The 23,241-nt window shown below is 39.4% G+C and overlaps 1 protein-coding gene across 1 annotated transcript in view; it reads right to left on the bottom strand.

Moving 5' to 3' along the window:
- Positions 1-19,760, bottom strand: part of LOC101475482 (ras-specific guanine nucleotide-releasing factor 1) — a 31,572-nt gene extending 11,812 nt beyond the window's left edge. The window contains exons 1-14 of the mRNA XM_004539586.4: positions 18,993-19,760; positions 13,598-13,704; positions 8,810-8,957; positions 7,956-8,048; positions 5,775-6,028; positions 5,569-5,648; positions 4,965-5,158; positions 4,609-4,718; positions 4,103-4,221; positions 3,553-3,713; positions 3,264-3,327; positions 2,374-2,516; positions 1,762-1,844; positions 804-1,052 (exon numbers count right to left, since the gene is read on the bottom strand). Of these exons, the coding sequence (XP_004539643.2) occupies positions 804-1,052; positions 1,762-1,844; positions 2,374-2,516; positions 3,264-3,327; positions 3,553-3,713; positions 4,103-4,221; positions 4,609-4,718; positions 4,965-5,158; positions 5,569-5,648; positions 5,775-6,028; positions 7,956-8,048; positions 8,810-8,957; positions 13,598-13,704; positions 18,993-19,268 (2,081 nt within the window). The 5' untranslated portion in view covers positions 19,269-19,760. The remainder of the gene's footprint in view (positions 1-803; positions 1,053-1,761; positions 1,845-2,373; positions 2,517-3,263; positions 3,328-3,552; positions 3,714-4,102; positions 4,222-4,608; positions 4,719-4,964; positions 5,159-5,568; positions 5,649-5,774; positions 6,029-7,955; positions 8,049-8,809; positions 8,958-13,597; positions 13,705-18,992) is intronic.
- Positions 19,761-23,241: the final 3,481 nt, after the last annotated feature.

The following is a 23,241-nucleotide window of genomic DNA, read 5'->3' as shown; positions in this document are numbered from 1 at the left end:
AGCAACTTAAAGAAGTCCAGACGCTTTTCTTTGCAAGCTCCTTAGACTACAATGACCTGGATGACTGAGAACCTTCACAGACAACACTTTTCAACTTTGTTTCAGTCTATTTTAAATGTGCTTTGGCTCTGAAAAGACGACAGAATTTATGGATCATGTTCGCATATCGCTTATTTTTTGTCTAACAGAGCTTTAACCTGGATTTATGGCTGGCATGGTGAATTGTGTTCACTGAAACTTCTTGAGCATGACAGAATTACACCTGTTTTCAGGGTAGTGTCTCCTGAGATCATGGGTATCCAATATGGATTTCCAGCCTCATCCCATTCACACAGCAATTTCTGCAGATTCTCTGAATCTTTTGATGATAGTATGTACTCTTGAGATACACAAAGTCAAGATGCCTTAAAGAGGCAAAATGTTCATCCAGCTGTTGTTAAAAGGAGAGGGGATGCTACACAGTGATAAAGATGGCCAGTGACCCCGTTTTTTGAGAGGTATTACTCCTATCAAATTCAAAATGAACCATTGTTTATCATGAAATAGTTAAATATCTCAGTTTAAACATCTGATATGTGTTCTATGTTCTACTCTGACTAAAATATGTTTGGAATTGGGGTTGTACTTCAGTGCAAATTAAGAAATATCGGAAATGCAACTTGGTATAAAAAGGTTGGCATTAAAAGCTCAAAACTGATGAAATAAGGTTTTGGCCAGCAACTAAAATGCAGTTAGTGTGAAAATGTTTATACCAGGGAGCTCATAAAATCCCTCATTAAACCTCCTGGAATCATTTCACTTACCGTGCAGGGATGGCACTGATGGGCTTCTTGTAGATGGTAATGAGCTTGTCCAGTACTACATCAGCGCTGGTGAAGACACGGTAAGAGTGGAGGAAAGTGTTCAGGAAGTCGATGGAGAGGAAGCGCAGGTCGGTCAGCCTCTCCAACAAGCGCTCCACACTGGCATAGCGGATCTGCAGCACCTTGCAGGAGTTCATCATCTTGCTGAAGCGAATGTCGACATCATCACAGTACAAACTGGTGTCTGACCTGTATTGGATTAAAAGTGAGGTTAATAAAGTTATATAGAGATGTAGCTCCAGTTACTGCAATTAAATGCCATTTAGTGGCCGTGAATTCTTGGCCTTCTTTCAGTTCGTGCATTAAGTTTATTATTTCTCATGTTTGGCTCTGTGTTCTTCTTGATCTGTGTTAGGTAGTTGTCTATAAGGTTGTTTCCTGTTTTTCTTTGAGTTTGTTTTCTCTGGTTTCACGTTCTGGGTTTTACTTCCTCTCTGTCTGAATGTCTTAATTGCGTTTTACCATGTCTCATTCCTCTATTTCCGATTCCCAATTAGTCTCCAGTGTATAAATAGTGTGACTGTCTTTGTCCAGTTGTCTGTTGTACTCCATGTTTTCCTCCCATGAGTTTTCTGTGTTCCTCATCTCTGTTCCTGCGTTTGCAGCCTGTGAATGTTAGATTTTTGCTCATCTTTAGGTGGCGTTTCTGGACTGATTATCAGCTTTATAAACAAAGCTCACTTTTTTATACTTACCATTTTTAGTCACGTTTGAAGTCAGTTTTCTACTGTGTGAATATTAACACAGAAGCCCTATACATTTTTAGGGATAATGTTAGCATTAGGCTACATCATGAGCCTGTAAGTATGAGCATGTGCAAACATCTGTGATTTTTATGCAGCCTTTTGAACATACTTTGTATGTGCTTTACTATTGCTACAGTGTGTCCAAGTCTCACTTGATCATCTGTGGCACAGAGACTTTGCTGTTTTCCTCAAAGGCATTCATCATCAGGCCATTGCAGCGGATGTTGTCAATGCACTGTAAGGCAGAAAGCACAGTGAGCATAACAGTGCAAGAAGACGAGCATGTTTATAAACATATGAATGCTCCAGGCTCCAACATTTATCAGATCATGTGTGTAGCTTCAGTAAGTTTGGTCTCTTTGCGTGATTCATGCTCCGTATGTCCCCTGACAAAGTCTCTGGAGGCTACTCGTGTAGCCAGGTAATGTATAACAGACATCCAGTTCAAGACTTCCTATTCTTTGCACTGATCACTGCACTGGTGTTCTCTCTATTTTCTTTCCACACACAAATTGTTTACTTGCACTTGATCAAAATTTTATTGGCCAATACATCTTCAATTACAGAAGCTTAAAACAGCAACTAAAATCTTGCCCATTCCCAATCGAATTTGTATATTGAGATTATTTATCATTCGATTACCACTTCATTACAAGATGACTGACAAAATCTGTAGATTTACAGAGTTTGAGAAGTGTTTTTTTAAAGCTGCAGCAACAAAAAAACGTGAAATCAAATGTCTTAACATAAGCGGCGAGACATACCTGACTGATATCACTTGTCCACGCTGACTTCTCCAGTCGGGAAGAAGCCACAAGGATCACGGTGTAAGGCTGGACGTCTTTGGGTTCCACCATCAATTTAAAGTCCAGGTGTTCTGTGTCCTGACCACTGCGCTCCCCTTTGGCTGAAAGGCAAAAATAAAATAAAATAAAAATTCTAAATAGGAAAGAAAACAATTTGCTGTACTTTAGAATAGATCAGCTACTGTTTTATTTATTTTTGTTTCAGTTTGTTCACATTATTTTTCTGCATACGTTATGCTTATATTTTATATTGATTTTATATTCCTAAATCTTTCCACAGTAAAGTCAATAATTAACCTTGTAATACAGCAATGCAGCGGTAATGTTTGATTTTGCAAATACTGAGCAAAGCACAATAATGGAATAATCTTTGCTTTATTCATTGGGGTTATTACCTTGATTTGGAACAAATATCAGTCAATCAACAATTGTGAGTAATTGTTTTGGCTAACTTTAATAGCAGTAAATTAAAAAAAAAATTCTGACACCTCAAGTAATGTGGGGGTGAAGAGGAAACGGTGGAAATCATGCAAAAACACTTTCTGTAGAGATAATGTGTTTTATATGCAGAGCATTTAATCCAGCCACACCCCACAAACACCACATTCTGGTTTGTAACTGTGAAAATTTAGTTGGTAAAGTGGAAAACATTCTTCGTCCGCTTTTAGGGTGATTCACTAACTGCTACAGCCCCCCGTTTGTTAGATTGTTACGCCTGTATGGCGATGCCAAATAGAAAAGTGGTATCACTTCATTTTTCAAGCTCTTCATACAGTAAACACTCTGCAGCTTCTAGATGTATGTATTTATAAAGGAAACATTTGAATCCACTACACATAATAACTCACACTCATCATCAGTCCCCTCCGGCTCCTCAATCAGAGTGCAGTCTATGAGAGACACCACTCCATTCTGTAAGAGGCATGAAAGGTCACAGGGTCACATTCACCATGCTGCCAGCTAACAGATCATCATCAAGCCCATCCTTTAAGGATAACATACTTAACAGTATAACATTGATTATACATTTATAAACAAAATAGGTGAAGTGTTTTATAACTGCACCCTACACTCATGTAGAATGAATTTTTACTGTTTTTCTACTACTTGGCCTACTTTAGGTCAATCCTGCCATACTTTAGTGATGTGAAGTTTTCCTCCGGAGCCTCGGGTGCAGATGATAAGATGTTTGGAGAAGAGGAAACACTGTCTCTCTCCTTCCTTCTTCAGAGACAAAGAGCCAAGCCGGCCTCGTGTGATCTTCCCTTTCTCGCTCATTGGCACCTGGATCAGAGAACCTATGAACACAAACACGTGTGCAAGAAAAACATATAAGCAAATTTTGAATTTGCTCTCTTTTCCTTCGTAATCTGAAAACTGGCCATACAAGAAGAAAAAATAAACTACATAATTTAAATTTAAAAAGAAAATCCAAAAAAACCCAATGTCCATACATTTTGGTGCAAAAAATGTGTTATTTGTGTCATCATTTCATCAAGGATTTCATTAGCACCCTAAATTAATAAAAGAAACACCCATGCTTGAATACACCAGCAACTTTTACACTTAGTGAGTTTTTTTGGTTTTTTTTGCACGATAAAAACTCAGTTTCAAGTTTGTTTTTATTTGTTGACCATAACTGCAAACCTTGTCATATAAGAACAACACAAGAAAACGTTTTCTTTACCTTGTCTAACAAAGGTCTGGCTGGTATCAAGAAGCACTTCACAACCTTCCACAATCATTCGTTCAATGGCTAGATTCTTCCTGATGTTCTCCGTCTCGCTTACCTCATCATGCATGATTCTGAAAGGACAACAAATACTAATGATTTCAGGTACTTCTTAATTAAAGCCATATGTTTTTTCTTATTGTTTCTATAGAGTTCATCAACTCTTATAGTGAATTTGCTCCACTGTTCTATTACGTGAAATGAGAACAGTGACCACAAAATCAATTAAAACTGTTAGAAATGATAGACACTGTGTCTGTGTCTGACTGTGTTATATTTTTGGTACTTTGCGTCGATTGGATGAGTCACTGGCTATTATAGCTCTGTTTTCTGTATCCTTATGCCAAGTACAAGATATATTAAAATACAGGTACTAATTCAGGGTTACTAGTTTCTGATTTACATCAGACAAAGATCCCACTGAGTATGTTTGTGTTGTCGAGCTACATTGATAGTTCTACCTGGAAAGCTCCTCCAGTTTTGATTTGGCATAGTCCAGACTGTTTCTCTCCACATGCTCATGGGGAGTGTGAGCAAGCAACTCATGAAGAGTCAGGATGTAACGAGGAATCTGAAAGAGATGCGCTTTAAATGAGTTTGACTGAAAATGTTTTATTTTGTGTTACATGTATCTTTTCAGTCCAAATTTAAAACATTACTGCATTTTAAACTATTTCACCACAGTGTGTTGCAGCACTAATGCCTCGTGTATTTTATGTGAATTTTAACTTTAGCATACAGTCAATATATATACATCACCGAATCATAATATGTGTAGTAATGTGTAATAGTGAAGTCATCCACATTGTAATTTTACCTGAAACATGGGGTAAGTGAGGAAGGTCTCCAGCGTCCTCTCCTCACAGTCAGGCTTGGCCTCGTACTGCTTCAGCAGCTTGTCGAAGTCACGGTTCTGTTTGCAGTGAGCCAAAATCTGCAAGCTGTACTGGTGGTTCCTCACAAACTCTTGGTAGATGTTTAGCATTGGCAGTAAAATGTCAAACAGGTCAGCTAAAAAAAAGAGACAAAAAATTCCATAAACCATAAAAATTGGAAGAATCAGTGCAGACACAAAGTACCATTGAAGGAGAAGTCATGTGCTCGGTATCTGTATATGTTCAAAAAATGTTTTTTATACTCTCACCCTCAGTCGCCTACCCGACAGACAATAAATCATTATTATTTTTTGCAAGGAAGGAAGGGCGTAGATTCATTATTTTTAGTTGAATTCATATCTTTATGGTATGATTTCAACTATGTGTGTAAAACTGACAGTGCTTCTCAATGATGAAAACACTTTCATTGTGTTGTGTTGTAAGAAACCTCTGTTGTATCTGAAAAAATGTATACATTTAACCAAATGAAATTATTTTTCTTAGTTGCAATTTAGAAAAATTAACGTATTATTCTGTGCCTCTTACCTAGCACCAGTGTTGGCCAGCTGGCTATCCTGGCCTTCAGGCCCTGGTAGAAGATCTGATGGAGGAACATGATGGTCTCACTAATGAAACAAATAAGCAAAATGGCAGTCATGAGCTATTGTTTCTCCTTCTGCTGTCCAAAAATGTTGGCAGCTCCCGCCATGCCGAGTCACACCACTCTCACAAACAGCATGACCACCAGCCACCTGTTAAGGAAGATGCTGCTGACATCATCGTGGGTGATGGGCGGTTTCTTGGAGCTGGCGGCCATTCGGAGTGGCCGCAGGAAGTTGTTGACCAGGATGTGGAGTTGCTGGACGTATTCGGCTTCGGCTTCCAGCATGCTGAACACCACCTGGTTCCTCTTTCTCATGCTTTCAGCGTGGGGCGAGCGAATGTAGTCTTGGATGATAGTTTTCCACTTCCTGCGGCAAATCCATCCTCGCAGGAAACTTTGGACCTGTGACAAAAAGATTTATCAAACATTGAAAAAAAACCACAATTTTTTATAATTTTGGAGATTTGAGTTTTAATGGATTTCCATGACTTCCGTGGATTTTTTTATAGGGTTTTCTCTGTATTATTATAGTCTTTATCTTATAATATAAAGCACCTTGAGTTATGCAGTGAATCAAATGTGTGTGATGTCGTGTTTCTGCTCATAGCTGTTACACTGACGACACTATCAGCACAAAAAATAGACAGAAAAGTGGATCTAATAATTTGCCGTTAAAGATGCTTAAACATTTTTTGTGATTAAAAGCCAGATAAATAATTTTATATTTAGTAGAGACCAAAAGGTGCCAAAAACTGTACCAAACTCACAAAATGCTAAAATATTTGATAATTAGCCTTCCATTAAGACACAAAATAATGATCTTATAATTTACATATATATATATATACATATATATATATATATATATATATATATATATATATATATATATATATATATATATATATATATATATATATATATATGTATGTATATGTATATATATGTATATGTATATAGTTTATATCTTGTAAGTGCTGCCCCAAACTGAGCAAACATGAGTCAAGGCAAGTTTAGACGTGTCCATTTATTAGGTAAGTTCAAATTAAATAATGCCTCAGTCAAAGGCGTTGCTTTCCACCAGGAAAGGCAGGGAACTATGCCAGTGGCAATGTGCAAAGTCTGCACTGACAGTAGGAGAGACCTGACCCCCCTCAGAGTACCCCACCTGACTCGACTCACTTCTGTCGAAAGTGGTATGCATACACTCAAAGTGTAAGAGGAGTGAAAAAAGAAGAAAAAATAGAAATATCAGCAGATAATAACAGTTAAATATAATCTTAATTTACTAAACATTGCTAGGCTAGCCTTAGCTGTGTGAGAGAAATACTTGAGAATAGAATAGAATAGAATCGATCTTTATTGTCATTGTACATGTACAATATGGTCACTTCAACTACCATCACTAGCTAGCAGACCAGCCTACTGTGTCCACTTCTGCTGGCTTGAGATCAGATTATTTACAGTGCTGAATGCTGGTGGGAGGGGCCCACATTGAATTATTGCACTGGTTCACATCTATAGACTGGTAAGTGAGGTAGAATGTTTATTCCCCAACTGGGTGGTAAATGTTTGCTTGAGGCTGGAGGTGAAATCAGTCACAAAAAGAGTGGAGCACCAAATAAATCTTTGTGATTGATTTGGTTCCTAGCAGATTTGTGCAGTTACACATAGTTTACATGGAAGATGCCAACTTGCCCACAAACACGTCCCATCTGTTCACCAAGTGGCGCTGAAACTCTGAAAAGTGTACTGTAACCCAGAAATGTAGAACATTTACTTTCAAAGTAAAAGTTATGCCTTACAATGAAACCAACATATATTACATGATGGAACTATTACTTTGAAGGTGAACAATGTCCATCTTGAGTTTGCATCACAAGTTTCACGGTTTCTCTACCACTTAGGAAATAGGAAATAGCAAATATTACCAGACAAGTCAACATTTTCTATGCAAACTATGTTCAACTGACTATTAGTCATCATCTTTTCCAGCTGTACAGTAACTAACATTTCAAAGCTTTCCAAGCTCTCCAGCCTTAATTCAGATCAGGCAGCTCCTCAGTAGAACTGAGGACAAAAGAAGCTGATGACTGCAGTGATCTAGCGTGATCAAGTGTGAGCTTCCCTGAATTTATTAGGATTTTTTTTTAAAAACTGCAGGTACCCAAAGATGTCAAAAATCTGTTTCAGAAATGAACAACATCCCTACTGGAAAAGATCATCAGTGCTTTACCTTTAGCATCTTTGCATTAATTTAGGTTTTCTTGATTAAAAAAGGTAAGTCAGGCTTTACCCTTTAAAACTGTGCAATACTGATACAGATCACCTTTTTGATCTTCTTGATCTCTGTATCATCCTCGCTGGGGGGCACCTCTGGATTTGACTGGATCTTCTCATTGTCCTTCAGAAGTCCAGCAATCTGAAATTCATCATAACCAGTACAGGACTCAGTAAGAGGAATATAATATGTGGCCAGATAAACTCTACTCATGATCATCTCTTATTCCGAAATATGTTTCACTATGGTTGTTAATATCTCAGTTCATGTTCTTGAATTACTTTTTGTCCAGCTATCCATTAGCTGGCTCAAAGGAATTATAAACACAGAAACTGCACCAGACACATCAAAATACCAGTTTTGTATTTCATTCAAATCTGTTGCATTTGCTTCCATTATACACAGCATGTGAATACAAAACTTCTGATAAAAGACTGAAATTAAACAAAATAACACAAACACCATTACTAGAACACTCTTTAGCTGTGAAAAGTGAGATAGTAGATCATGTTTTTCAGCCACAGACTCCAGTATCATGTGCAACAAAAGCCGATTCATGCATATTGAAAAAATTTGGTTCAGCTGAAGCTAGCCATTAGCACATTAAAGAGAGGTGCATTTGATTTAGTTTAGACTGAATAATTAGGATACAAAACACTCAACAGCATTACAGAGTCTCTAACAAGGACATCCCAGGGGCACTGCAAGCTACAAAGCTCATCATGAACTCAGAACATTGTGGTTTGGAATCTGGGTCATGACCTTTGTCCTGTGACCACATTCTCACTTTATCCTCTCAGCCTGCCTGTTTTTGATCGCTTCTCTCTGTATGCTATCCAGTAAACACACATCACACATATACAGGTACTGTGTTACTAGCATGAAATTACAAGGCAAGTTACCTCTGATTTCAGTCGCTCTATCTCGATTTCCCCATCCTCTATCTGTTGTCGAAGTTGCTTGGCAACCGTTTTCTCCGTCTCCACTATTTGGAGTAGATGAAGATACTTCTGCATGAGGGTCTCATGCTCTGTAGCCAGGTTCCTGTAACTATACAGACACACACGCAAAGACCTCATTAACGCATGTTTCAGGGGCTCTCCATAGCTTTATCAAATCAAATACAGACCTCTGATCAGCATATGTTTGGAACACGGACCTTAAATCCTCAGAAAGTGCAGGATTTACTTACACAACCAGGTCTTTAAATACTTGATGGGATAGCACTCCATATGTTGGATGCTTTTGTGTGAGCAATAATTAAACTGTTCACGTGCATGTTATTTAAGGCCTATATTCAATACAGTCAATTATGTTCAGCTTGCCTAAACCTGGCCTTGAAAATGTCCTGTCAAAAGAAATGTTTGGCAGGTGTTTTAGTTAAATCTTACTCAGTTTAGGTGTTTTCTAACATGCCCCACTTGCAAACCTCTAAAACGTCCCATATACAGTGGGGCAAAAAAGTATTTAGTCAGCCACCGATTGTGCAAGTTCCCCCACTTAAAATGATGACAGAGGTCAGTAATTTGCACCAGAGGTACACTTCAACTGTGAGAGACAGAATGTGAAAAAAAATCCATGAATTCACATGGTAGGATTTGTAAAGAATTTATTCGTAAATTAGGGTGGAAAATAAGTATTTGGTCACCTCAAACAAGGAAAATCTCTGGCTCTCACAGACCTGTAACGTCTTCTGTAAGAAGCTTTCCTGTCCCCCACTCGTTACCTGTATGAATGGCACCTATGAGTTCACCTGTTTGAACTCATCATCTGTATAAAAGACACCTGTCCACAGCCTCAAACAGTCAGACTCCAAACTCCGCCATGGCCAAGACCAAAGAGCTTTCGAAGGACACCAGGAAAAGTATTGTAGACCTGCACCAGACTGGGAAGAGTGAATCTACAATAGGCAAGCAGCTTGGTGTGAAAAAATCAACTGTGGGAGCAATCATCAGAAAATGGAAGACATACAAGACCACTGATAATCTCCCTCGAGCTGGGGCTCCACGCAAGATCTCATCCCATGGGGTCAAAATGATCATGAGAACGGTGAGCAAAGATCCCAGAACCACACGGGGGGACCTGGTGAATGACCTGCAGAGAGCTGGGACCAAAGTAACAAAGGTCACCATCAGTAACACACTACAACGGCAGGGAATCAAATCCCGCAGTGCCAGACGTGTTCCGCTGCTGAAGCCAGTGCATGTCCAGGCCTGTCTGAAGTTTGCCAGAGAGCACATGGATGATACAGCAGAGGATTGGGAGAATGTCATGTGGTCAGATGAAACCAAAGTAGAACTTTTTGGTATAAACTCAACTCATCGTGTTTGGAGGAAGAAGAATACTGAGTTGCATCCCAAGAACACCATACCTACTGTGAAGCATGGGGGTGGAAACATCATGCTATGGGGCTGTTTTTCTGCCAAGGGGACAGGACGACTGATCCGTGTTAAGGACAGAATGAATGGGGCCATGTATCGTGAGATTTTGAGCCAAAACCTCCTTCCATCAGTGAGAACTTTGAAGATGAAACGAGGCTGGGTCTTGCAACATGACAATGATCCAAAACACGCCGCCCGGGCAACAAAGGAGTGGCTCCGTAAGAAGCATTTGAAAGTCCTGGAGTGGCCTAGCCAGTCTCCAGACCTCAACCCCATAGAAAATCTGTGGCGGGAGTTGAAAGTCCGTGTTGCTCGGCGACAGCCCCAAAACATCACTGCTCTCGAGAAGATCTGCATGGAGGAATGGGCCAAAATACCAGCTACTGTGTGTGCAAACCTGGTAAAGACCTATAGTAAACGTTTGACCTCTGTTATTGTAACATAACCTTTGTTGGCAAAGTATTGAGTTGTATTTTTGTTATTGACCAAATACTTATTTTCCACCCTAATTTACGAATAAATTCTTTACAAATCCTACCATGTGGATTCATGGATTTCTTTTTCACATTCTGTCTCTCACAGTTGAAGTGTACCTCTGGTGCAAATTACTGACCTCTGTCATCATTTTAGGTGGGGGAACTTGCACAATCGGTGGCTGACTAAATACTTTTTTGCCCCACTGTACCACAGTTTTTGTCTCGTTTTAATGCAATAAAGCTTGGTAAACTCTTTTATATTTTCTCCAAAAGTAAATAAATAAATTCCATATTTTCCCCTCTTTTCTCTTGACTAAACTTTCAGGGGCCTGCGCCACAATTCGAAAAACACAAATTTAACTAACTTTAACAATGCAGATTGTTAACCATAAATAAAGAGTAATTCAGAAATACTCAAGCCCCATGGCATTTACATGCCAGGAACGGCTGAAAATTTTAATTGAGATACCTTAATACAAGTCTTATTTACTTGCTAGCTATTACAGTGTTACAGTAAGTGCTGCTGCCTTGATGGTGCACTAATCAATTTAATCTTCAATGACTCTAATCAGTCGACCTTTTGTCACTGAATTGCAAACTGTTGACATTTAGAGTGATGGTATTGTTTTGCTTTCATTAACCTTCTTTGTGCCCTCATCATAAGTGGCCATTTCACTCATTAGACATGTGAGGACTCCATAAATCAAGAATCAATATTAATAACCACTTTGTTTTTATTGATTTACTTAATACTTTAAATTGGTGTCGTAAATTATCAGTAAAACTGGTAAAGTGGCACTCACAGTTCCCTAGGAAATGTTTATTCAAAGGTCCAATCATCTAGAAGGAGATAAGTAACATACATGCATACATGTGTTACTCTCATTATAGTATGACCGCTGTGTTGTTTTAACATTACAAATTAACAAGCAATCATACAACAATACAAACCCAAAAGGGTCCAAATGATAGTTTGCGGCACACTGAGTCATAGCACTTGCATTTTCCATCAGATATACAGAGAAAAATCTATTCTATGCCCACTTAATAGAATAAAAACCAAGCAGCAACCTATGTTAAAAATGTAGGTAACACCATAATCCCTGCAAAAAAAACCCCAAAATCTAGTTGAGACTGACTCCAAATGCAAATTGGTTTCTGTAGATTTCCAAGTTAAAAGCCTATCTTTGATGCAAAAAGTTTGCAGACCAACAGCCTCCACTTGTTACTAATAGCTAGTGATAAGTGGAGACAGTTTTTCATGTTCAGTATTAGTAGTAAGCAGGCCTATGTTCGAGTCAGCATGATTTTCACTAACTGAAATTGTTATTTATTTATTCATCACAGTGAATTACACCTGATAGCAAGCCAGCCCTTACTAAAGCTGATGATTAGCTGCAGATGGGACAGTTATTTTCAACATTATGTAGAGTAGCTGTAATTTCAACTTTGTCAAATCTTATTTAAAAGTTAAGAAAAATTGCCCAACTTTGGCCCAAATTAAATTTTTGCTTTAATTTTAACACTTATTTTTGTACCACTGTCAGTTTTCCCACGGATTTCAAATCAGGATTCTTTCTATTTTATTTACTTTATTTATTTAACCCTTATTTAACTAAAAAGTCTGTTGAGATTAAAAAATATTGTTTTCAATGTAGACCTGGCCAAGAAACCATTCAGCCTTTACTTAATCTAGTTATTTCAACCAGAGGCTGTCCTACTGCCATGTGTCTTTCTTATGTCTCTACTATGTACCCTCTGAGCATGCCAAAATAATAATAATAATAATAATAATAATAATAATAATAATAATAATAACCTATCCCCACAAGCTTGTGGGGATAGGTTAATTGGATAATTCAAATTGCCACTAGGTGTGAATGTGCGAGTGAATCTGAGTGTGAATGGTTGTCTGTCCCTATGTGTTAGCCCTGCGACAGACTGGCGACCTGTCCAGGGTGTACCCCGCCTCTCGCCCTATGACAGCTGGGATAGGCTCCAGCGCCCCCCGCGACCCTGAAAAGGATAAGCGGTAGCGAATGGATGGATGGAATGGATAATAATAATAATAATAATAATAATAATAATAATAATAATAATAATAATAATAATAATAATAATAATAATAATAGTATAAAAAAAACAACATACTTTGGACTCTGTAACACACATCAAGCTTACAGGTACACACAGGGAAAAATCGTAACTAATGACTGTTGTTAGGATCCTAACCAATCTGCTGGTACACTTTACAAATATCAGTAGTTAACATACTTGACCATTTTTATGTTTGCAAGTACAAACACTATCAGTTTCCACTTGTCAAGTTGTAAATTCAAGAATTACATGGTAATTTATAGTGGACCTGACTTTATAGATGGTATAAAAGACTGACTGAGCCAAAATGATGTTGCACATTCATTAAGGAGTTCATTTTGTGAATCCTTGAGCTGGCTGTTTTTCATCATCTTCGTCAGGTAAGCTCACACTAAAGCATATAATGCTTTATCCACCCTGACTCTAAAAGGGATCTTAGTTTGCTAAATTGTGGTTATGGTGCAAACATTTTCAATTGATTAAGAACAAAGGGATGTTTTCCTAGATGTCTCTACAAGTTGAATTCATTTTGCAGATACAGAAGTGACCCACTGTTTGCCATTTAAAGGATACAGCTTTTTATGCTTTTTTATACACTCTCTATATAAGTTCCAAACTAAATTTTCACATCTTTATTGACTGTAGATGTTACAAGCACAGTTCTCATCAAGATCTCCACCCCTCAGAACATCCTTATCTAAACAGCTGTAGGTAAAAGGTCATGTGTGAGAGCTACCTGGCCTGCGTGATGGCAGCCACCCACTCATCACAGTCCTTGACGTCCTCTGTGCGCAGCTCCAAAGCCTTCTGGTTGTCATGATTGAACGTGACAGTGAAATAATACTGGGAAAACAAAAGCATAGTGAGTGAGTCAGATATTTGTTCAGCATATAATAACCAGGATATCTGTTATTGTGCTATAAAATGTATGTTGCTACCCTTTAATCACTAGTAATCAGCAGCCACTTCCACTGATCTGTATTTTACTTAAAGGTGTATTTATACATGCATACATGTGCTGTATGTGTGAATGAGTGAGAGAGAGAGAGAGATCCTGAGGGAAAAGTCTTGAGAGATTCATTATAAAGCCTTTGTGCCTTCTGTCTGTAACCTGGCAACTCACCTCTGAATTGGCGGAAGCCTCTTGACTGACGCCATGTTTTGTTTTGTTTTGTTCGAGTGGTTTGGCTGCATTTTAGCGACACAACCACCCCTGGGTCCTCACCCCTTTTTTACACTCTCACCAATTATCATAGGGTTGAGTTATGGTAATTATGGCGAATGCAGTTCAATTGTTTTCTAATAGGCTTACTGGATAAAATCCTCAAATCACCAGAGTGGTGGTCACCGCACTACTAAACAGCTAACCTATTTGTAGTAGAAACACATCAAATTATATAACACTGATGCATTGTAAACAGACCCCCACAAATCCAATATATTGGATTTTTTTCATTTATCCTTCCCAAATGCCAAGAGCAATTCATTTGTGAATGAGAGTAATGTTCCTTATTTTCTGACGAGCAGCAGAACAGGCCTTTGTCAGTAATGTGCTTCCCATCTCTCACATCCTGTGAGCTGTTGTGTTAAACCTTTTAGGTGGCTATATTTAAATCCAAGTCATTACAGGGTTTGTTTTTTTTTGCCAAAGATACAGTATCTGTTGGTAAGTGAGACAGCACAACCAGTAAGTAAGCTCTTGTTAAAATAATGTGTGAACAAAGCAACTAAATTCCATCTGGAATACAGAAAATAAGACAATGTTATATTTATGTAAGATTAATGTTAAAGGCGTGTTTTAATCACAAAAATACAGAATGACTTCTTTTTTATGTTTTTATTCAGCTACTCATTCAAATAAATAAATCATAGCAAGAATAGCCAGTATCATAAACACAGTCTAGATGGGTGATGAATGAAAGGAAAAACCAAACTGTTGACCCCAAAAACAAAGAGATCTGGTGGGTGGTTCAGTTATGCATTGCAAGCAGTATTTTTGGTGGCATGGCTTGGTCCCCTTAGATGGAAAGGTTATTCAAAATCAATATGAACTAGTTCTGGGTGTCCCTTTGATAGACTGGCAGCCTGTCCAGGTTGTGTTCCACCTTTCACCTTATGCTCAACCCTAAGTTGGATAGACAGTCAAAAGTGAGGATGAATGGATGGACGATGGCTAGCTCAGGATAAGCACCTTCCTCCTATGATAAAATATTTCTATTCTTATGTTAGTGGTGTTCTTCAGGATGGTATTACACCCATACACAGGGTACGTTGGAGGGTTAAATAATGTTTTAACCCTCCGACTTTAGTCGTTACAGTATACATTTCTGTCACAAAGACCACAGATTCTATTTCAGTTTATATAATTGGCCAATTCACACTGATATTGTCCACTGAATATTGCCAGGTGGATTATCACGATTACTGTAAACTGGCCAAAGCCATGCTGTTTATATATAGATGATTTAATGTGTGACCTATATTTTCAGATTACATCATAAAGTCAATGAAGTGAGTATACACAGAGACTGATGGAACACCATTGCTGATTACTCTTAACAACAAAGGAAAACATATAGCCCATCCAGCATTTGCACTCGCCACTACCTAAGAAAACTCACCTCCCATTTCTTATAAGCCCATATTTGCTGTACTTGCTAAATGGAGTACAATGCCAAAGCATGTTGTTGCACATTTTGTTGGCCCCTTCAAATGTACTTTTTCAGATGCAAATAGGGGTTGCCATAGTAACTGTGGGCTTAAACGTAACTCGCCTTCTAAATGGGGAATAAGAACATTTAAAAAGTAGAACACTCCAAAGAACACAATGAGAACAGAGAGCCAGACGGAGAGGGAGGCAGAGAAAGATCTTCTGCCTTTTTGAGGAGTGAGGGCTATAAAAAGCGCTGTAGCCCAGCAAGGTGGCAGTTGGCTTGGCATCTATTCGCTGTATTGTCCCTCTCCCTGTCACACACAGATAAGATCCAGTGCTCTCCTGGCCATTTCTCCTGCAGCTCTGACACACACTCGGTGACATACAGTACATGCATACACACCACTGAAATCTGGAATCTGCTGTAATCCTTACATGAACCAGTTTCCACGTCAGGATTGTACAGCACCATTGTCTGTGACCACCTCTGCAGTCTGCTGGTTGACTTAGGTGTCATTTTATGTTTTTCCCGAGTGAGGATGGTGAAAAAGAAATCTGTGTGCCAACAGACACCTTGAGAATCGATCAGTCTCCCTGTCCGCATTTCACCTTTTCTGTGCAGTCTCTCAGTTTATGGATCAATACAGGCGTATACAGGAGTACACTGAGAGGCAAATATAGACTTAGTAGCATGCACACAGAATGAGCCCTGCAAGATTTACACATGTGGACACATAAAGACATGACTGATTGGAAACTACAAAGTGTGCTGTTCACACTAAGAGAAGGCCACATATTTGTGTGAATACATTTTCAAAATTTATATGTATATAGTTTTGCTAAACTAAGAAAAGAAGCCAGTTAGAAAAAAAACTGAAAGAACATGTTCCTGACACATATTATGCAAAGGGACATGTGTGGAACAGAAGACTGTGTTATGCTAAGTGAAGGCTTTCAAATTCATTTAATTCATTGTTGAAATAAATTCACTGGAGCAGTCTGCATGAACAGCTGTCATCGGAGATGTCACTCAGTACATATTGCACCCCTAGAATAGAGCATTTCTCTTCTCCTGATACGGTTTTAAGGGAACAGACAGTGAGCAGTAAACAAAGTTGAATAGTTCACGAAACGAAAGCAAACAAGTCCTCAAAAGTGGGTTAGTTGTCTCTATCTTTTAAACAACAAATGACCAATATTGAATTTTCTTGCTGACCCCCTCTTCCCACAGCTGTGCAATCCTCACGATTAAATTGCATAATATAACTAAAAAAAAAAAAAAAAAAAAAAAAAATATATATATATATATATATATATATATATATATATATATATATATATATATATATATATATTCTTCGTAGTATCCCCTACAATCCTGGCTCCTCTGCCTGCAGACAGCAGACAGCAGAGGGCAAGAGCGTTTGAGGAACATATGACAGCTGAGTTCAGCACCATGGACAGCAAACTGGGTACAGCTGTACTTGGAGCAGAAGCTGTGGATTTCACAGATAATGGATTTACCCTGTTCCCATCCTTTATTTATTCTTCTTAGAGGCTATACAGTAAAACACAATTATTGCAACAGAGGGCTGTGATCCCAGTCTAACACAATATCAGACAATGTTGTTTTTGGAGAGATTGTGAATAATTTGACAGATTTTTACTGTGGATGGGAAAAATTGTATGGCACACATGCAAATATAACCAAGCAGTTCCATAATTGATTTATCAGTGTTTTGGATCAGATCCTCTGTTTGTTTGCTTATTTTTTGTGATTGTTGGGGGAGGGTTATCTAAGGAAAGAAGACCTCTGAGGCATCATTTAGCAACATTTTGGTTACAATATAGTGAAGCTTAGCATTTGCCACCAAATAGTCACATGGAATTTAAGATTTGGATATTTAGGACGTGAAGATTTTCTTTTATGAAAGTTCAGTATAGGTTTACCTCACTTGCCTTTTCTTCCTCTTCAGTTTATTATTATAGATTTTTATTGAACTTGGAAAAACACAAATCTTTTTACAGACATGTTAACTGGTTTCCACTTTTTTCCGTCTAACACTTTAGGTTTTTATCTCCTAACCTTGAACACCAAAATCGCCACCTTCACAATAACTATCTTCAAAACTATCAACAATTACTTCCTGGAAAGTTTTTTTGTGCAAATATACAATATATTAAAAGTGGAACACATCCACAAGACCAAAAGTTCAGACTTTCTAGAATTTTTTGCTTTAGTTCTTTTTTTAAAAAATTCCAGTGTAATTGGTTCAAAATCACATTCAGAATCTATTTTATTCATAAACAAAGAATATGATTACTGAACAAATAAAATGGCCTATCATTTTGACTTTTACCTTCAGTTCTTCATCCCCTCTGCTGCAGGGAAAGCAGAAGAGACTGCAGCTGGCAGAGCTGATTTCAGAAGGTGACTGCAGTCATAGCTCACAGCAGCTTGACCACTTCTCTGGCTCAAATGCGTTTATACACAGTTTTTATTTTTATATTTTTATACAGCACCAGTTTGCCTCAAAACACCAAAGCACTTCCAACATGGGAAACTACGCTCTCACTAAAATTATTTCTGAATGTGTTGCAGGCATAAAAACCCCCACTGTAAACTGTTTTTTTTGTTTTTATCCCTCACACATATTAATCCATGGCACTAAACGCCAGGGGAATTAAAAAAAGAATAGGGGGATGCACTGAGAAAGAAAAGCATTGCTGGGACATCGTTTGGTTTTCATTCATGGCCGTCGTTAACAACCCATGATAATGAGAGAGCTATCAAATGAGCCAAGCCGCTATAAACCGGGGAGACACAGTTGCCAAGGTAGGATGCTATTAATATCAAGACAAGGAATTAAATCAATACGTCAAAACAACAAGGAAGGGGCAGCTCTCCTCCGCAAGATGGCAACCTACAAAGTTTGGATGCAGTTTAAGTTTACTCCTTATATGTGCTGCATTCCCGGAACATTTGGGGTGTCTAAAAATACAGCGTCTTGCATCCAAATGTGATGCAACAGATGAACAGAAAAGAGGAGGCTAAGATAATGTGCAAAGTTTGCAGATATTTGCGTGAATTCTGCTAACTTTGTTTGCTGTTGACGTGGTATTTTTCGTGCATTTAACCTCGGAGGAAGGCTGTGAGGCTATTTTGGTTCATAATCGAGAAAATCAATCGGTTAGGATGACGCCATTACGTAACTCTAAAACGTCAAGTCAACTGTAATGCAAAAGCATCTCTGGGAAATTGTTTGCGTGATGAATAGGCGATATCTTCTGGTGAAAAGTGTCTACACGATACCTCCTGTTATAAATGTGGCTGTAACGCAGAGCCCAGCTGATCAAAGGGATTTTAAGGGGGGAAAACAGTAGGAGGGGACCGCTCTGTGTATTCGTTCAGTGAGACTGACTGCCTTGACAGTGTCAGTCAGACTTAAGGGAGCTCCCCGTGCGATCAATATCTTACCTGCTTCTCTAAGCATTCCTTCGCTGAGAGAGACGGTTTCGGTGACGGTGCCCGGTCACAAACACATCCCTCCAACAGGTACAGTCCGGAGGGGCGTGAGCTCGAGTCGTTTTCGAAATAAAAAAGCATATTCTGCAACAAAGCGAACCACTTTGAATGCCATTTTGTGTTGTCTGAGCTTTTTTTACTCAAGCAACCTCGCCTCGTCCCGTCTTTCTTCGCCAAAAGAGCCAGATAGGTGATGTGGCCATCATTGAGTCTGATCCCTTTCTGCATTTTGGCTGAGAATCCGAAAGGATCTGCGGGGATGCCTGCGGATTCTTACATGTTCTCCTTCTCAGCACCTCCGAAACACAGTCAGACTTGGTGGGCAGCAGCCCACTCCAGTGTGGCCATCCACACTTGCTGCACTGATTTTTGCAACAGCCAAAGGAAAAGAGAAAGAGACGATGCGCGTGAAGAGTCAGTCACACACTCGGCTGCAAAAACCTATCCACGCTGCAAGCCTAGGCTACTACCGTAGCCCCGACGCCTTCTCAGAAAAGCCTTCCTCATGAGCGCAATCGCTCATGATGAGGACTGAAGTGTCCGCGTGCAGTCTACCGAGCGCGTGCGCGCACGCACACACACACACACACACACACACTCAGCACCCTGCTCTCGCAGGGAGAACGCGCAGTCACCTGACCGGTCCCCGGAGCTGCAAATTTCAGCGCCTTGGACAGAAACTCCGAGGATAAACACAGACGGAGAAAGACGGGATTCACGTCGAGAATCCCAAAGCTTATCGGGAGGCTTTTCAGGAATGAAAACACGCACGCACACACGCGCGTTTACGTACACACCTAATATCACACGCGACTAATGCAGTGAGAGCGTCTTTCTGTGTGTGCACTGAAACTCACAAGCACGAGAAAGTCCGGAAGGAACACTTGATCCCCCGCTGAATATCCAGTTGCTTAGCCAATTCAAAGCATTTTCGTAGTAGAATCAGTGTAATGCAATAACGTAATACTGCAATATTGCAATATTTATTATTATTCCAAAGAAGACTGGCTTGCACTGTTAATAACACAGAATGCACAGAACCACAGGCGAGAAAACAAAGCTGTTTTAAACAACATGAGCAATGCAAGTGGTCTGGAAAAAGTTGTAAGAATGCTTAAACATCCATGACATCCACCTGTCATAGGTGAAAGGGTGGGCCACACTCTGGACAGGTCACCTGTCAATCACAGGGATAATGTAATGAGACAGAAATCACACACATGGACAGCTGCAGAGTCGTTGTTTAACTTAAGAAGCACGTCTTTGGATAGCAGAAACCCATGCAGGCACAGGAGAGCATGCAACAAGAATTTTCATTCATCCTCTACCACTGGATGCAGAGGGTTTATAAGCATAGTGCTCATGCCAGGGAATATTCAATCAGGTGTTGCGTTTAAGTCCAGGTGTAAGGGATTTGCACTTTATGAACATATCTGTTTCCCCTAAAAGAAAATACACTGCACTTTTATTCCAAGTAATAGTTATAAGCTGTGAAAAGAGGGATACTGATTTTGCTCTAACCTTCTCAGCTACTTACCTAACTGCATGGCAAAGAAAGCAATTTATATATTGTTTTTATTACAAAAACAGAAAACTATAACTGCTACGTGAATCTGTCTGTCTGTTCCCCATCTTCCAAGTTGAAAAGAGAAAAAATGAAAGTGTTGTGAGAGCACAGTTTCTCTGGCTTTGCCCACATTCACATTTCCTGCTTAAGTGTTTAAAAAGTTCAGAATCCACGATGTCAGCAAGCCGGGCAGCTGCTGATGGTGAAGAGCCTCACAATAACCATATCATATGTGCCAGTGTCTTAACAATTTCAGTACAGCCTCTGCTCTTCCTGAATTTATTCCCACAGGTAAAATTGAAGCCAGATTTGCTGAGGGCTTGCACTGCTCTTTCCATATCACTGCAAATTCACATAAATTGTTTTGTTTTGGGGGGTTTTCCATCTTTTGAAATAACATGAAACCTTTGTCCTTGGCTTGCTTCATCCTGTTCTGCCCCCTTTTATAAAACACTGAGTTAACAAAAGCCTCTCAACACTGTCCACTGCTGGTGCATTTACATATCTAAGAGGGCGAGAGAGATACTCATTAGGGTTGGCCCATAATTAATCCTGGATTAGCATATTGGGGCGAGGACACACACAATGGTTTATTTCATCACAGGGTGTCTGACAGTGGGATCACAGTGCAGTGTCTATGTGCGATCATTAAAAGGATCCAGGGAGGTAACAGGGGATAATTGAGTGAGATTCTGCTGCTCTTGTTGCTGCTGTTTTTATTGAACAGGAAAGAGGACACTCCACTTTTCTCAAGCATTTCATTTCTTTATCTTTTTGGTAACAGGTGCAGTGAAGATTGGCAGCAATGTGGAAAGAGAGAGATCCAGTAGTAAGGAATGAGATGAGCTGCAATTCAACCCCATGCAGCCATTAGCAGACTAAGCCTGCTAGGACGCCCCAGGCTCAGCTCTGTTGCCGAGCTTCTTCCGTCCCATAATCAGCCTCTCAGACAGGAGTGGTAATGAGGTGGTGATTCTCCTCCGCGACTGGGACTGATAGTAAAGATTATTTTTATCACTTCTGATAATAGATGGGTTAAAATGGAAAGGGAATGTAAAACACTAGAAAGACTGAGGTGATGAGTTAAAGTCTTAAATGGGATTCAGACCAACTCTATCCAGTCGAAAAGCATTTTTCAAAAAGGAGACATCCACAGGTGGAGACATATTGTGCAACAGGATTTTTTGAGATATTGTTTCTGGGTTTCTGGGTTGATGGTGAAAAAGACAAGTCAGATGTGTTCATTATCAGAGATGGGATAAAAATGGGGTTAATGAAAAGTGCAGATAATGAAACAGGAGCATGATTATGTCTTTTTTGGTCACTGGTGCAGAAAAACTGAGAATTGTATAACTCTGATATATAAATAAGGGGGAGGGGGCGATAGAATCAAACATTTGACAGACTAATATTAGCAGTTTAGTTGTTGTGATTCTGTTCACCTAACTTCTGTACCTTCCCTTGTTTAAGCTCTATTTTTGTCTCCACCAGCATCCTATTGTTTTTGCTGGTTTTGCAGTGGGATAAATGTGCCACTTGCACGACATCCTTTATTCTGTTACTGACTGAATGTCCACTGTAGGTCTTTCTCAAAGGTTATGCAGGATTTTCTCAATTTTGTATAACTGGTTTAGCCTTTTTATGTAACCAATACATTTTATATACAGTATGAGTATCTCACAAAAGTGAGTACACCCCTCACATTTTTGTAAATATTTTTTATATCTTTTCATGGGACAACATTGAATATATGACACTTTGATACAATGTAAAGTAGTCAGTGTAAAGCTTCTACAACTGTGTAAATTTGCTGTCACCTCTAAATAACTCAACACACAGCCATTATTCGCTAAACAGCTGGCAACAAAAGGGAGTACACCCCTAAGTGAAAATGTCCAAATTGTGCCCAATTAGCCATTTTCCCTTCCTCATGTCATGTGACTTGTTAGTGTTACAAGGTCTCAGGTGCAAATACGGAACAGGTGGTTTGAATTTGCTGTTATTGCTCTCACCCTCTCTCATACTGGTCACTGGAGGTTTCCCATGGCACATCATGGAAAAGAATTCTCTGAGGATCTGAAAAAAAGAAGTATTGCTCTACATAAGGATGGCCCTAGGCTATAAGTATAATGCCAACACCCTGAAACTGAGCTGCAGCACAGTGGTCAAGACCATAGGGCAGACTAACAGGACAGATGGTGTTAGGGTGCGTGGCGGCAACCAGGTGAGGAGTACCAAGACAAGTGTGTCTTGCCTACAGTCAAGCATGGTGGTGGGATGTCATTGTTTGTGGCTGCATGAGTGCAGGGGAGCTACAGTTAATTGAGGGAACCTGAATGCCAACATGTACTGTGACATACTCAAGCAGAGTATGATCCCCTCCCTACAGGAACTGGGCCACAGGACAGTATTCCAACATGACAACAACCCCAAACACACCTCCAAAAAGACCAGTGCCTTGCTAAATAAACTGAGGGTAAGGGTACTTGACTGGCCAAGCATGTCTGCAGACTTAAACCCTATTGAGCATCTGCGGGGCATCCTCAAATGGAAGGTGGAGGAGCGCAAGGTCTCCAACATCCACCAGCTCCATGATATCATCATGGAGAAGTGGGAAAGGATTGCAGTGTCACC

The sequence above is a fragment of the Maylandia zebra genome, linkage group LG1, assembly GCF_041146795.1.
Source record: "Maylandia zebra isolate NMK-2024a linkage group LG1, Mzebra_GT3a, whole genome shotgun sequence".
NCBI lineage: Eukaryota > Metazoa > Chordata > Actinopteri > Cichliformes > Cichlidae > Maylandia > Maylandia zebra.
The sequence above is the reverse complement of the archived record's forward strand: the minus strand, read 5'-3'. Positions and strand labels throughout refer to the sequence as shown.